General features: G+C 37.6%; 1 protein-coding gene across 1 annotated transcript; it reads left to right on the forward strand.

The window, feature by feature from the left end:
• The first annotated feature begins 919 nt into the window (after positions 1 to 919).
• Positions 920 to 14,397, forward strand: trarg1a (trafficking regulator of GLUT4 (SLC2A4) 1a). Its single transcript, XM_088011901.1, has 2 exons — positions 920 to 2,222; positions 13,892 to 14,397. Exons 1-2 carry the CDS (start codon positions 1,812 to 1,814, stop codon positions 14,060 to 14,062), a joined length of 582 nt encoding a protein of 193 aa, XP_087868027.1. The 5' UTR covers positions 920 to 1,811; the 3' UTR covers positions 14,063 to 14,397.
• The last annotated feature ends 2,587 nt before the right edge of the window (positions 14,398 to 16,984 follow it).

The following is a 16,984-nucleotide window of genomic DNA, read 5'->3' on the forward strand; positions in this document are numbered from 1 at the left end:
GCTATCACACGGATGGCAAGATCAATGGAAAATAGTTAATTTCTGTGGTAAAATGTGTTCGTTTAACATTCGACAATGAGCTGAAAGCCGAGTTTCATTTTGGGAATCCCCTTTCATCTAAAGGGAGGAGCGCTCAGGGAGGAGTGCGGCATTCACCCTGAGAAATAAAGCTGGTGATAATGCAGCATCGTGCATCATAAAGAGGGAAATCTGTTGGTGCAGGCATTAAAAAAAAAAAAAAAAACCGCGCACCAAGTCAATGCAAACACACGGGGGTGTTTCTTGACGGATAAGAGATAAGCAAAAGGAAGAATAAAACAATGCTTCAACGTATCATACGGGTTAAGGTTCAGTTAATCTAAACTAAATCTTCTTTTCATCCTCAGCAGCATATGTTGTAGAATTGCATTTACGTAATTTCTCGGGGCTGTTTATAAAGTCCACTTGGAAGCAGCTGATTGATGATACGGGAGTGTATCTATTGGAAAGCTCGCTGGAACATTGAACTGCAGGAGAAAACTGCATAGCAGCACAATCCCGCTGCTGGCCTCCCTCCATAAACCAGTGGTGCTGATGCTGGGAGGGAGAGAAGAAGGGGAGGAGGAAGAGGAGGAGGAGAGGAGGGGGTGGACAGCCTCCCCCCCCCCCTTCTCCCCCCTGCGTCTCCCCTCTTTCTACAGAAGACAAGTTGGCAAGAAAGTACGAGGTCCACACCGGAAAACAGACAATAATAGGTCCAAAATAAAAGCAACAACAACATGAGCATTTCAGGATTAGGAAAGCATGAAATGCTCAATTCAATTTTTAAAACTCTCTGATATCTATCTATCTATCTATCTATCTATCTATCTATCTATCTATCTATCTATCTATCTATCTATCTGTGATCTAAGTAAAATCGATCTAAGTAAACGTATTAATATAACTTAGTAGGTACACTATAGTTGTCTAAACTAACATTTCATTTGAAAAAAAATGCATTTTTATTTAGTTTGTCTGCTTTATACTTTACAGTAACTTCAAATTCCGATTCAAAGGGAAACTAAAAATATGCAAGTGTCAAAATATTTTTAGTCAAAATATTGCGAGATGGAGTTTTTCGTGCATAAATAAATAAATAAATAAAAAAATAAATACAGCTTTTATTTTGAACTCATGTTCCGGAAGTCTTCAGAATAAATGTGGAGTGCTGACAAGGTCCCAAGTAGAGTATAGTGCCTCTGCAGCGTTGAGAGACGGCGGGGAGAGAGCAGGGATAGGGACTCTCTGGATCTGGTTTGAGATAAACATCTGTTTTTCTTTGGTAAATAAAAAAGAAAAGAAAAGAAAGAAAAAGAAGAGAAAAGAAAGAAGGAAAAAGACTTAGAAGCACTTAAAAAATAAACAGATACTCCTAAGGCATCTTAGTGGGACTGGATCTAAGCGGGATAGGTGGATGTATCAGAGAGAAGAAGAAAGAAGAGGAGGGGGTTTATGATCCGAGGCTCTTTGGAAATAACTCCAGCAACGAATGGAAACGAAGGAGAAGGATGCTGATTTAGGAGGATGAATCATTTGCTTTCATCTGATTGATTTTATTTGTTGTGGGTGTCTCTGTCACACCTGAGCTCATAAAGCCCACCTCGTTTCAGATAAAAAAACAACTAATTGATAAATCCATTCATCGCAGGAGGAGTTCCTTATTTAAAGTTAAGTCTAGCGTCAAGGAATAGTTACAAAGCCTGATTTCTATTAAGAAACGTGGAAGCGCTCTGTCTCATAACAAGCTCCCAGGCTGCTAATCACATTTTCTGACAACCCGAGAGTGGATCATGGCCATCAACACCGACACCGACTTCCTGAAGTCCACCCTGGGCAGTGAGGGAGGAGGAGGCGCCCCGCCCGCGGACTTACAAGAGACGGAGAAACTCCTGACGGTGACCACCGAGCCCGGGGGCACCGGGATGAAAATGTCCACCTCCTTCACAGCCAACGTGGCCGGGGACAAGGCTCTGGAGGCCGACCAGAACGGCCACAGCGTCGCCATGAGGTCGGGCTCCATCGGGCAGCTGTCGGCCGCCGCCCCCCTCTCCCCGTCCAGGGCCAGCCTGAGCCGCTCCTCCACCGGGAACGCCACCGTGCCGGAGACCCCCAAACCCAAGGATTACCTCATCCTGGTCATCCTGTCCTGCTTCTGCCCCGTTTGGCCCGTCAGCATTGTCGCATTGGTGTACTCTGTTATGGTGAGTTGGACTTTTTTTATTTATTTATTTATTTATTTTACGGCCAAAAACTGCTACAGAAACTAAGCTGAACCACTGATCTTGGAGTAGCTGACAAATGCTTGGCATTGTTAAGTTTTCATTCAGAAAGTCTTGGAGTTACTCTTCAGATTTAAGCTTTTTTATGTGGAAAAAAAGTGAGAAAAGCTCAGAAGCTACAATGTTTTCTTAACATTTTCACATGCATTATGAACAGCATGTTAATAATCAGAACATGAAGAGATATTTATTTAGTGCTTTTAATAAACTTGCAGAAATTAAGAAAGAAAAACTGGTAGCAAACTGAAACACTTTTAGTATCTGATAAAATGCCATCAGTTTAATTTGAATGATTAACATCTGGTTGTATGACTGTTTTCTGAAACCTGCTTCACTTCACTTCTCGCTCAAGATCATTGAACAACTTTTCAAAAATGTATCTGTTTTACCTCAGAAACAACATCTTTGATGTCAGCCCACAAGTTCATTTAATGGTTATGGCTTAAAGGGTCAGTCTGCCCACTACATAACATTGATCTAACTGGCCTGTAAACAAGGTGCTTCGGGTTTATTGGTGGAAACACCTGTTTCAGTGAAAGTTTCCATTCAACATCAGCATTGGTGTTTTAATGTGTTTAAGCTGCAGATGTTCTAGAGGGACTCGTCTTGTGAGCCGATGAGACAGGACTCCCAAACTCTGAAACAATCTTCCTCTTTTTGTAAATGTAACACTTTGAACGGTTTTAAGTCCCTTCTTTTTACTAAGCCTTAATTTTCCCTTTATTTACTTTTTTAAGCTGTTCTTTACATTTTGTCAATTTTCTTTATTGTAGTGTGTGTGTCTTATTGGTCATGTTTTGATTGATTGATTGATTGATTGATTGATTGATTGATTGATTGATTGATTGATTGATTGATTGATTGATTGATTGATTGATTGATTGATTGATTGATTGAACAAATCTGGGTGAAATAAATAGGTCAGACACTGATGTGCCACCATCTTTCTCATTTCTCTGGCTTCGATGAAGTGTTTGAAGTTCCAACTCTGTGTCCATAAAAGAACAATTGCAACCTCTTCAACAAATGTACTTTTAGCAATGGGGCTTTGCCATCTTGACTTTTTATTTAATCATCTGACGCGCATTTTTATGCTTTATTTATTTATTTATTTATTTATTTGATTAATCTTTTTGGTTGTGTTCTTTTATATTTAGCAGTTTTGTTGAGTATCCAGTTGTTTTTCACTAATTTTTAGTTTTCCACTCTACCAATCAACTTTCTAAAAAGAAAAAATACTCCGGTTTTCTGAACAGCCATTTTGCTCAGGGATTCAGAGAGGAACACACTTTGCACATGTGTAACATTTGCTCCAGCTGTCTGGAGATAACCATTACCTTCTTGATGCTTGTTTGTTTACTTAGTGAACAAATATGTCAACCTTGGGCCAACTTGTGAATGATTTACAAGGCACACACACATATATATTTATTTATTTATTTATTTATTTATTTATTTTTTTTACCAAAATCAGGAAGTGAGATTGGATTTCCCCACACAAATTGAATGTGCCTTGATGTGTTTAAATTGTGACACATCAAGTCATTGGTATTTTTAACATGACTTAATGTTAGCGCTAAAGACTCTTAAACATATCAAAAGACAAAAACCAGATGAATCATTCATTAATTTTTGTTCAACACATACAGTCAGGTTGGCACTGAAAAAGACATAAACATGCACCAATGTTTAAGATTACCAGTCATGATCTCTACATGCAACTTTCTGTCTTCATGTGAAATTAATCTACATGACAAGAAAAATGAAATTCTGCACAAACAGCATTTAAGTCAGTCAGCTATTGCAAAACAGTATAAAATACCAAACTTGGAGTTCCTGTTTAATTTATCTGCAACAGAAAAGATTGATATTCCCTGGCAGGGTACAACAGTTCATCCAGAGATTATTTTACCTTGCAATCCTGTGTTTAAAAAAGTAACCTACCTGCTCTCACAGCAGATCCAAGAAAACACTAGTGGTGAAAGAGAATGATAGAGAAACCTAAAACAAGAAGTGGAAGTAGTGAAGGAGTGTAAATACCTCAGTGCTTGTTCCAATTATTACCTTAAAGACCAAATCGCATCACCATGAGTTCAGCATGAGTTCAGCATCACCTTAAGTTACCAGTTTAGTTTACTCTAATCAGTATATTCCCCTTTTCTCTGGATGTTTTCACTTGAAATCCTGATGCAGTTATAGTCTTATTTTTTAGAATTACTTTTTATTTTGTAATTGCAGAAGTACCTTTCATGAGTGTCAGTTATGTACACTTCCTTAGCAATCTTCCTTTCGTAAGCTATTGATAGAAAAACCAACAAGCTCAATTAGATGAAAACATTCAGGTTTGCAGGTAAAAAATACACCTTAAAACTGATATCAGTTCATATGAGCTACTGATGGATGGATGGATGGATGGATGGATGGATGGATGGATGGATGGATGGATGGATGGATGGATGGATGGATGGATGGATGGATGGATGGATGGATGGATGGATGGATGGATGGATGGATGGATACCTTTGGTTAGGTACATTTTTCAGTCCTTTTGTAGAGTATTTAACACAGAAATTACAGATGCTAATGAATTTCATAAGTCTGAACATATAATCAACTCTTAGATTTTTTCATGCTTTACTTGAAATCATGGTATAAATTATGTGTCAGAGGATTTAGTAATCCAAGCCAATAGCTTTTGTGTCAATGGGGCTCAGTAGTCACTCAACATGAAAAGGGAAAACTGAACCAAACACCAAATCCAGTTTTGCTTTTCATTCAAGCTTTCTGGATTCCCACAAACATACATTTCACACAGCCGTCTGTAGTAATTCTCTCACGTCGGTATTTGAAGCCGCTGAACAGTGTCTTTTCTTTTTACTTCTCCTGCTGTGGTAAAGCCAAATTCAGATGCATGGAAGAACAAAGCAAAATCAATGGAGGAAACCCATTAGTTCCTTAATGTCACTCATGTGGCCACTACACACTAAAGCAATATTAGGCAGTATGCGCTGTATTTCCCCAAGCTGCCATCACAGACCTACTGACATTCACAAGTCGGCTTCATGGGGAAAGTACTGAGGAGAAGCTTTGACAGAGGGCAAGAAGAAAGAAAAGTGAAGGAGGTAGAAACTGGAGATGGCCGCTAACTCAATAGATGGTGAGGGAAGTCAATTTAGTTTCTCTGCAGAGGGCAGATTGCTGCAGTTAGCCAGCTCTGTGGCTGCCATCAGCATCCTCTCTCTTTTCTGAGGGAATGAGAAAGGAGATACAGGCTTCCCAAGGAAGATCAAAACAGCAAGGGCAGATGGGTGTGAGAGAGACAGCAAATGGCCATAAAGTAGTTCCTATCACTTGATTAGAAAAAAAAAAAACCTGACTGAGAAATTGCACTGATGTCAGATATAAGTGCAAGTGAGTCAGAGCAGGATAACGGAGCATCCGTTGTGATCAGATGAACAGTAATGTGGCCGATACCACAAGATGAAGCCTTATAATGTAAGTTCACCGCTCTGTTCTAACATTCCCATGGCTGAAGAGTAACAGATACCTCTAACAGAGAATGATAGTAGCAATGGGAGGTCAAAGGAACGTGTCCAGACTCTGAAAAAGTCAAAAACATAATAACAAATGAAGAACGAGGGGCTTTTAAAGAGCTGGCTTGATTTGAAATGCCCTGCTAGTGCAATGAGCAGCCTTGGATCCTGGTTAAAGTCACACTAAGAGGTTTTCTGTTGCGTTAGATGTAGATAATTACAGATGAAACTAGATTCTTATGTACGCTTTTTAAAAAGACACAAAGCCCTTTGCTTATTCCACAAATTGATGTTAACACACACTAACCTTTTCCTTTTTAGGTCAGTGAGGTATACCAAAATCAATTCTAATTATTATTTATCATTATCGTTTGCTGAATCCCATAAAAGTGAGAGATTTAAAGAAAATGTCCAACTTTCTTAAACGTTTACACCCACACGTTAAGAGTCCTGTCATTTCCTTCGAATAAAGACCAATAGAGCCAAAAATAATTCCTGAATAAAAAATAAACTAAAGATAGAAAAAAAAAACACACTTGTTTAGAATAACTGGAACATTAATTAATACATGGTGTATATTTGATTGTGGGATTTGACAAAACGTAGCGTTTGTTGCTTGTTTCATTATTGGTTATTGCTCGTTTTTATCTAGTAAAGCATTTTGAGCTGCCTTGTTGCTGCTAGCAGAGGAAAATATTACATTTGTTTAGAACTTAAGTAAGTTCAAAATTTACCTGTCTTGAAATAAGTAGTCTATGACAGATGTGGTCTCATTTTCATTCATTGTATATATTTTTTTCTAATATCCACCCAGTTGTATCAAACTAGTTTTCTGCAAAGTTCATCAATCTTGCAGGTTGTCACCAGTATAATGGTGTTATCAGCATTAACGTGAGACGGTAAGGCTCTTTCCTTGCAAAGGTTTATTGTATTGACTCACAGACTCATTAACAGCTTACTAAATTTAATGGAGGAATATGAGTAAGCGTACTCAAAGTATTTACTAAATAGGGAGTAAGTTTTAGCATTTAGTTTCAAGGAATCTAACAAAAACAAACATGGTTGAATTTCAGTGTTTTTGATAAATTGTCCTGAAAGAAATTGAAAGGAAAGAAATGTAAATGCTGGTTTCTTGTAAAATGACATTCTAGATTCCTGAAAGATGCTCTGGTGCAGAAAACTAAACCTGGGAGGCGTGCAGCCAATCACAGGGATACGAGAGGGAGAGGTGATAGGGTTTTTTTTTCCCTTTGCAGCCGAGACTAGAGCATCCCGATAATAATTATCTAAACTGTAGCAGGATTATTGCACGCTCTGCAGATATGCCTGTAAAATATGGACTTGCATATGTTGTTACACCAGAGGAATGTGTTTGTGCATAATGCATGTGGGGTAGGTAAATGACTTCTTATTAGCAGTTGCAAAACGGCAACTTTGCAAAGCAGTTTATGCTGCAGTTTTTGAGCACCACAAAGTGAAAAGCCAAATGTAGAAACAAGTTTAATTATTTTTGTTTTAAGCTTTTATTTACGACGATGCACCCATTCTGTCACAAATAAAAAACAAGTTATTTGCATCTACTGTAAATAAAACATGTGTAATGTTTTTTTTTTTTTTTTTTACTGGTTGAGGTCAGTTAGGATTTTTAATATGATTTCTTTTTAAAAAAAAAAAACAGATTAATGAGGTTTTTTTATTCAGTTTTTTTACACATACCTTTATTTGACATTTGGTATAACAACTTTTTACACTCTTTGACTTTGGTAAGACATTTTGGGTATGTCCTTCCTCCACATGCACACACACACACACACAAGCACACACGCACACACACGCACACACACACACACACGCACACACACCCCCACACACACACACGCACACACACACACACACACGTTGGCTCTGTTGCTTGCTTTTCTATTGGTCATAAAATAACTCTTTATGAGCATGAAATGCAATTTTTGACTGTACTTCAACAAAAGCACAGTCAATGAAATAAAGATGACACCATATCTAAATGAATATTTATCATAGTTACCAATAATATTAAATCTCAGAGTCATTTATTTGACCAGGTTGCATAATTGTGCACACTCCTAAACAGAGGGCTCAACGTGAAGCCACATCTGCTGGATTTAAATGTCTGTACTTTCTGGTGGAACATGATAACGTATTATAAAGTATTGTAAATGCTTATGAAGTCTCTGAACTACACACTTAAGGCTAGTTGGTGCTTCCTTCCTTCTAAACTAAACATAAAGGGACAAGAGATTCCTCTAAAATCCTCTGGAATATTTATGCACTAAATGGAAAACTGGAATAATGTAACATGTAAACACTTCTGGAGAACAAGTGGCATAAAAGTGAAGTGATGTGAAAAGTTCAAAGATTACAGAAGTTTAAATAAACCCTGTTTTATGTAGGCTTCTTGTTTACACTGCCCTAGTTTATGTTGGTTAATCTGATCTAAAGGTTTTAATGTGTTTTTCAGCACATGTTTCACATGGGAAGCATATCAGTTGTGAAAGCCTTCAATCTCCATGTCCCATGTACATGACAATTTGTTTCTACATAAATTACAAAGTGATAACAGATTAATTAAATTGTTTGAATAAACTTAAGTTACATTTCTGGGTTTGGTGTAGTTTAAATACAGCAGACGTCTGCTGGTCCTGGCTTCAGCCTTAGAAGTTGAGTGAGTCTGGATATATACTATATAAAGATGCCAACAGAGAAATCTCCTGCTTCTCAAAATCCCAAACTTTTTTTCTAAAACAAAAAAAGGTTTTATGTTAACCTCAGAAGCTAAACCACAGGAGCAAAGTAAAGGTACAAGCTTTTTCAGCAGCTACAAGGCATCTCACAGCTGCAGCAATAAAGAGCAGCGCCTTTACGGTTCTGACACATTTGATCATCTGACCGTGTTAAGAGGTTTAAAACTTTAATGGTGAGTCTGGTGTAAAAAGGCAGAAATGAAAAAAAAGAAAAAGCAAAAATAGCAGCTCAGAGATCCTCAAGGCCCAAGTAACCAGATAAAAGTGTTTTAAACAAAAGATCGAAACATTTCTGCTCTACAGGCTCAATTTCTCTATTCTCCTTACATTGCAATTCACCATAAACATAAAAAAGATTATATACCCAATGTAAAATGTGTATCCTATTGTAAAAAAATATGCAAATAAATCATGTTTTGTACTAAATAATGATTCCACATGGAGACTTATTGTGTGACATTGTCATATAATCAAAAATGGTTTCTTTTGTACGGTGCTCCTTCTCACCAGGCTGCTGGTTGTTCTTCATTATTCATGATGAGAGACAGAAAAAAAAAAAAAAACGGAGCACTTACTGCCTCACCAGCCTCCACCTTCCTCCGCTTGAACACATGACAGACTACAGAGTGCGCCGAGTGTGAACACACAGGGAGAAATCGAGGCATTTTAAGGGAAGGATTTCACATTGTGAAAACCAATATCACCAGTTGTGCCTTTATTCTAATCAATAAAGATATTAATCAAGTAGGAAAACGCATATCCTAAATAAGAATGCTTAGACAAAAACCTTTCCTTGTCTTTTGGGTTTTTTTTTTTTTTTCTGCATTTTGTCGTGGCGGAGAGGAAGTGTTACTGTCTCCATAAATCTTCCTTATTTCATTGACATGTTTTCTCTAAGCAGGATAACTAAGCAGCGTTTTCTGAAAGAGACTTGCATTGATTCAAGGTGCTGATGCTGCTCTCCTTCGTGATGCGAGTCCAGATCGATACCGGCTCCACCGGGAGTTTGTACCGTAGCTTCACACTGCAGTCATAGAGGTGAGACACGAGTGTGTCTCTGCATGCAAAGGATGAAAATAAAAGAAAGAAGAAAAGGAACACACACACACACACACACACGCACACACACACACACACACACTTTGGAATTGATCTATAAAGTATTCACAGTCCTCTTCAAATTCCATACTGTAAAAAAATGAGTGTAATACATCATTTTCATGTTTCCTGATATTATTTACATTTCAAATGAGAAACAAACAGACATTTTGGAGAAAAGTAATAAAACAGCAGTGATATTTATTTTTGGTCTGTTAACATCTTAACACTTTACGCAGTCATGTGGACAAACTAGGACACCCTGTGACAGCTTGTCCATCACAGGGCGCCAAAATGTGCTAAACAACCACCAACATACAGAGATAGAATAGAATAGAATAGAATAGAATAGAATAGAATAGAATAGAATAGAATAGAAATTCCTCTATCATCGTACAATAGAGTACATTCACACAAAGGTAGAATATAGATAAAATATATAAAAACACAATAAAGAATAAAAATACGGTAGCATTGGCGCAAATTTTCAACGTGAATACTGTGCAGTTATTCAAAATAGCTGCTCCGATCCAAAGGAATGTGACACTGGTGTGTGTGTGTGTGTGTGTGTGGGCGTGTGTGTGTGTGTGTGTGTGTGTGTGTGTGTGTGTGTGTGTGTGTAGGTGTGTGTGTGCGTGTGTGTGTGTGTGTGTGTGTGTGTAGGGGTGTGTGTGTGTGTGTGTGCGTGTGTGTGTGCGTGTGTGTGTAGGTGTGTGTGTGTGTGTGTGTGTGTGTGTGTGTGTGTGTGTGTGTGTGTGTGTGTGTGTGTGTGTGTGTGTGTGTGCGTGTGTGTGTGTGGGGGTGTGTGTGTGTGTGTGTTTGATTATGATTAATAAAAGACAGTCCATTCTGAGAGCCGACTGCAAGATGCTAAAAGAAGTTACCAAACAGCCTAAAGTGTCATCTCAGGACCTGCAGCAGGTTCTGGGATGAGTGTTGCATCTGCAATCAGAAAGAGGAACCCTTTGGTCTCTAAGAAAACTTGAAGGCCAGTTTGTCAATGTTAATGCAGAAAAAGACTAGGAATCCTGACTTAATGTTCTTTACATAGACGACTCTAAAACTGAATAATTTGGACACCAGAACAGAGGATGTGATAAACCAAATATGTCACTGCAGGGTGATGCAGGAAAGGTTTCCATGATTTGGAAACCTCAGAACCTGCATCAGAGGCCATATGTTGGAAATGTTGACCCATCTGTAAAATAAATAAATAAATAAAACTGAAGTATAACTGAAATCTGCGACATGACAATGACTTAAAACATACTATTAAAACCACTAAGAACTGTATGAGAATTAAGAAGTAGAAAGTTCTCGGAGCGTTTCCTCCAATCGCTCGTTGCCTTCACTTTAATGTGATCACTGCATTTTTTTTTTTTTTATTATTTTGTTTGTTTATTTCTTCTGACTGCTTCCTCTGAGCAACGAGGTCATTTTAATTCTTTGCCACAACTCAGCAAACTGTGGCTGTAGATAAAAGATGCTGATGAGAAAATTTGAGGGAAAATCTCACTGGCAACAACTGATATTTATTTCAGCACCATCAGACTCACTATTGATGACAGCAAGAAGAAAACTGAAGGCTTTAATAGAAATGAAAGGTGTTCAAACAAAGCACGTGCAAAACTATGGTAAACGTACAGTTTTCAATTGAAAATAGATGAAGGCATAAACACCGGTCAGCATTTCCAGTGCAGTGATTTATGATGGCTTGGCAGCATCGTCAGGGTGGTGGAAACCCCCGCCTCCAGAGGCCTGCAGGAGCTACTTCATCAAGCCCTTTTATCTCTCTGCCTTTCTGCAGTGTAATCCTATCTAACACTGAGCCAATCCCAGCTCTGTAGACTCAAGTGTCAATTAACTGAAGAGAGACAACACTCACACTCCTGAGTGTCATTAAGAAAAGCAAAAAAAGAAAAAAAAAACAGTTTCTTCTTAAAATGAAAGAGGCAAACGACGAAACATACATTACTGTTCAACCAGTGTTTTAATAGCGCTTTATCTAAATGAGGAAATTGACTTACAAAAAAAAAAAGACTGCGTAATTTAATAAGGATGAGGGGGAAGAACAGTTCTATTTCCTGATGTGTTGCAAAGACAAGCCTGCATGAACAGCTCCTAAGAGAAGTCTTGATGTGGAACCTCTGAAATGTGACATTTCATGTTTAATTTAACCTCATGACTTTGCTCTGTGTCCTGGTGCTTCAATTGTCTAAATGTTCAAAATGACATTTTTCTGTTATTAACCCCAAAAGTTGCAGATCACAGAGTCCATTTCTAATGTGCGTTGCCTAATGCTACCTTGTGATATGTTATAAAAGTCTATGCTTTGCCCTGACTGCAGAAAGTATTAACAGCAACAATGCTAATTAATGAAACATACATGATTTTATGCAAAAATGACACCAGACTCAAGATTCAGATTGCAAGAAAGGATTGATGTACTCTAAGGCGACAGTTGTAAAAGTTCGCCCTGCAATCAGTGGGTTGCCGGTTCGACTCTCTGTCGTTGTGTCTTTCTGTCAGACTGCAGGGCAGGGCAGCTTTGGTTACAATCCTGTAGCTTGCCATCATCAGCATGTGAATGGAAATGACTGATTTCATCGTAAAGCATCTTTGGGAACCCTGTGAGGGTTGAAAAGCGCTACATAAGTTTTTGTTTCATAAAGCTTTTTATACGTCTTCAACGGAAATGCCAGTAAATCTGCAGGGCAGTATTGTTTATGATTTTCTCTCATTTCTTTTATCATTATGATTTTTTTTTATTTTCTATCTTTTTTTTAACTATTTTTTTTAACAGATTATTTCAAACAGAAAAGGTCCATGGGGTTAGTTTATGTGAATTTAATGTTGGTTTAATGGTAAACTAAAGGGTTTCCTATTAATAGATGAAAAACATTACCAAAAACACTTCTGAATGAATGTGTGCATACATATACGAGCGACATGAGCATAAGTGAGGTTAGTGCAGTCCTTGTATTCAACATTTGAAATGAACTTGGCATTCCTGAGTCTAAAGCACATGAAGCTAGCAGACGACACAATAAGAGGGAGGGAAAGGCAGAGAAATTACGCATGCAAGCTTTTCTGTTTTAAGACTCCCAAATGAAACTGCAGAGCGAGGACTTGAGGCTTCCCATTCATCATGTCTCACAAGCATACACATAAATCACCCAGTTGCCGTGTCTGTGGTGAAAATAAAGCGATATACATACAGCATAAAAATGAATTACAGCGCCTTCGCAGTGTTGTGCTCTCATCTGTTCCGATTGGCTCTGCGAGGCACAGTCCTCCATCAATCCCGAATTGCCAATTTGAAAAGGACAATTTCACCAGTGACAGCTGGGAATAATTTTTTATTGGCATTGTACCCTAAAGGGCTGTAGAAGAATTAAACAGCTCGACAGTGTTGAACTGTGGGACTGCCATTTCCTCTTGTTCTCTAAAGATGGAAATCAACTTGATTAATAGTTTACTGTGAAACTGTTGAAGAGGAGGTGTAGTTAAGCTGGAACATTCTCTGGATTTGGCATAGTTTCCTGTAAACTCTGTGTGATTTAGCTTATCGAAAGAATCCGACATGTAAACAGAGTGTGTGCAGTGTCTAGGAAATGCCTGTAGGGGTGCACTGATTGCAGTTTTCTTGCCGATCAGAGATCATCGATCTTTAAAAAGCCTGACCTGTCAATTCCGGTTTTGGCCGATACCGATTTTTTTTCACCTGAAATGTTGCTAAAATTGCAAGTAATTCACCAATTAGTAATAGTGGAGTGATTGTTTACTGTGAACGTCTAGACATGACCCTGTGGGCAGGTCTGTCAGTCAAACTTCGCTCTTAGCAAAGCAACAGAAGACAGTGGCTGATTTTTAGACCTTTGGTAGATAAGATCGGTGGATACATGAGATCAGTCTAAAAATGAGATCAACATGTAAATATTGGCCGATCACTGGTCTCCTTGGTTGATTTATAGATGCACTCCTACCATCAAGACAGATGGTAATGACAGTATCACGCAGCGCAGACATGTTTTTACTTAGAGAAAGTAGGTTTTTTTTTTTTTTCATATTTATTTTTTTCTGAAACTTTTGTGTCAACAACCAGATTAATAAATCGAGGGGATTGTTGGATTGTTTGAGACGACTCGATTCTGCTCTGAGTTTTTTCTTTTGTGTGTTCCAGTCCAGAAACAGTCTTCAGAACGGGGATGTGGACGGGGCCAGGAGGCTGGGTCGACTGGCTCGCCTGCTGAGCATCGTCTCCATTTTCCTGGGGCTGCTCATCATCGTCGTCTACACCACAGTTCACTTTTCAGGTGCACAAACATTGCTGACCAGACATTTCAGAGTTTAACAACACTCCAACACAATCTAATCATTGCATGAGATTTACTTAATACAATTTAAAGACAAGAATAGGTAACACTTTTCCTATCCAGAAGAGCCCATCCAATTGCATCGAGCTTAGAAAATTAATTTTGAGTTCTCACAATGAGCACAATATTTTGTCCATGGGAACGATGTGTGTTTTTAGCAATAACTCTGGAAAAACTAGAGATGAGATCTTGTCATAACCCAACATCAATCAGTAAAAGTTTAGTTTAGGTAGGTTGAGAGATTCACATGAATCACATTGGAAAACATTTCACATGTAAAAATGTGAAATGTTAAATTTCCAAGTAAAATAATGTGAAAAACATGGGGAAATATTTTACATTTCGAATGTTTAGTAGACTGAAAATGTCTACATGTGAACTAAACTGGAAAATATTTCACATTTAACTTTCCCACATGTGCTTCACATGTGTGATATAGATTCCATTTTGATAAACATTACATCTTTTCCCAAGTGTGCCTGACATTTGCCTACAACTATGTAATGCCCACATGGGTAAATCATGTGTTCACATGTTAAAAGACAATATGATTCCCACACATGAGTACAACTGGTGGGTTTTACATGTAACAGCACAATATAATTTCCTTCCATGGAGAAATACAAGGTTTTCCGATATGCTTTTCACATTTCTAGAAAATAAAATTATTTGCTGAGTCGATTACTTATTTAAAATGTTGTGCTTTTGTAGAAAGTGACAAGGACAGTAAAGATTTGATGCAAATGTTTTAACATGTTGCTACACAAGATAATTCCCACATTAGCTCACAAATTATCACATGTGAAATAATATGGGAAAGCATTTCAGATGTGGAAGAATGACTCTCCATATGTTGAAATTGTTTTTCTGTAAAGTTAAGGACAAAAAAGTTAACAAAAAGCCAAAGAAATAAAAAATGTAAAAAAAGTCCATAAGAGAGACTTTTAGTAGCCCACTTTAAAAGATCACAAGGCCGTGTGGCTCAAATGTTGCATCAAATGAAAAATAAAAGGTAGGGTAACACTTTATTTGAAGGGGGGTGAATAAGACTGTCATGACACTGTCATAAACATGACATAACACCTGTCATGAACATGAATAAGTCTTCATGAATATTTGTCTTCATGACAACTTGACATTAGCCAATAAATCATTACTATTTAAACTTTACCTTTAGTAACATAAAGTTACCTAATTTTTAAAGTGCAATCAGTAATACTTTTATAAAAAAAATTATATCAGTAATGATTTATTGGTTAATGTCAAGTTGTCATATCAAAGACATTTTGAATAATGCCAACTTTGTATTGAAAGTGTCATAATTTACCGAATGACGCTTTATGACAACAGTTATAAATATTCATGCAGGCTTATTCATGTTCATGACAGGTTTTTATGACAGTGTCATGTCAGTCTTATTCAACCCCCTTCAAATAAAGTGTTACCAAAGGTAGTTTAGAGCTTCAACAGAATACTGTACATACATTATTTTGTTGTGGCATGTAATAAATACACCATCTCCTGCCACCCTGTAGCACGTTTGCCAAGTATGAACTGACCTAACACTCCTTTCTCTTTCTCCCCTCTTCCTTTCTTTTCCAGCTCTAAGCCAACAACCATGAGGAGCGAGGAGAAAATAAAAAAAATGCAATGTTGAAGCCAAACCACAGATATGGAGTATGATTCCCTACTCTATGCCATGAAGTTACAGCATTAAGATTAACTTCAGTTAGCAAAAAATGTAGACGAGTCATGAATGACTGTCGTGCAACAAGTAAACCGATCAAAGTATATATATATATATATCACTGAAAATGCATGCATTAGATCCCAGTATCATTTGCCTGACAGAATATCCTGCTTTTGAATTGTTTGAGTTCGAAAAAAGAGAGGAAGGAGTGAATGCAGATTTGTGTGATGAGGATGATTTCTCCTGTTTGAACAATGGACTTCTGGACATGAAGAGGATGATTTGTAAATGTAAAGCGGATGAATGATGGACTTTTCTCTGTCTGCGTGGAGGATCCTTTAAAATACAGTCTTTGAACTTCAGACGGCTCATTTAATCTTCATATACCCTAAATGAACGTCTTGCACTCAAAGTATACACAGGAAGAAAAAAATATATATATTTCAGATAAAGGAATCTATGAACGAACAGATAGTTTTGATTTTATAAAACATTTGTATCCCAACTGTTGCTGGGTTTGTTGACGCCGTCTGGATGGCTGCTTCGTCAGCAATTGGTGGAAAAAAAGGAAAGAAAAGAAAAAGAAAAGAATAGATGTAAATTCAAGGGTTTGTGGAAGAAAAACTCTTTCTTTTGTCTTGAGTCATTTTGTTTTCCAACTTAAGAAAAACGAGACCAACTGCATGCCTGAATGTAGACATCCCAATACTCTGCCTTCTTTTAGACTGTTATTGTTTCCCATCCTTAAGGGACAGACAGGTTTGCACATTAAACCCTTTTCTTTGTGTGTGTATTTTGTCCTTATGGACAGTTAAAAGCACGTCTTGCACCATATATGAATCAAGCCTTTATTACAAACACCGTTTCATCTGACCTTCCATCTTTGCAGAGTCTTTTTTACATTTACAAACTTTTAACACATTTCACATTGCTATACTTTGACTGTTAAAATCCATTCTTTTACTGGATGTTTTACCCTTCTTCTTGTATGGCTATGTAATGTATTTATATGGAAAACTATATATGCAATACCTTCGCATGTAAAAGGCCAAGCAGCCTGACACGCACTTATTTTTGTAAAAGAGCAAGTCTACGAGTTTGCCTAAGAATAAATAGCATTTAAAAAAAGACTTACTTAAAATCATGGCACGACACGTTGTCTGGATTCATCACTTTAAGAGAAAACTCATTGCTGTGTTTAGAGTCATGT

Source organism: Poecilia mexicana, unplaced genomic scaffold, assembly GCF_051168715.1.
Source record: "Poecilia mexicana isolate PSO_F unplaced genomic scaffold, ASM5116871v1 scaffold_13, whole genome shotgun sequence".
Classification (NCBI taxonomy): Eukaryota; Metazoa; Chordata; class Actinopteri; order Cyprinodontiformes; family Poeciliidae; genus Poecilia; species Poecilia mexicana.

Bases quoted from the DNA above. Each gene is read 5' to 3' on its own strand.
- trarg1a (XM_088011901.1), top strand. From the start codon at position 1,812: ATGGCCATCAACACCGACACCGACTTCCTGAAGTCCACCCTGGGCAGT. The intron at 2,223-13,891 runs GTGAGTTGGACT...TGTGTGTTCCAG, and splicing joins CATTGGTGTACTCTGTTATG to TCCAGAAACAGTCTTCAGAA.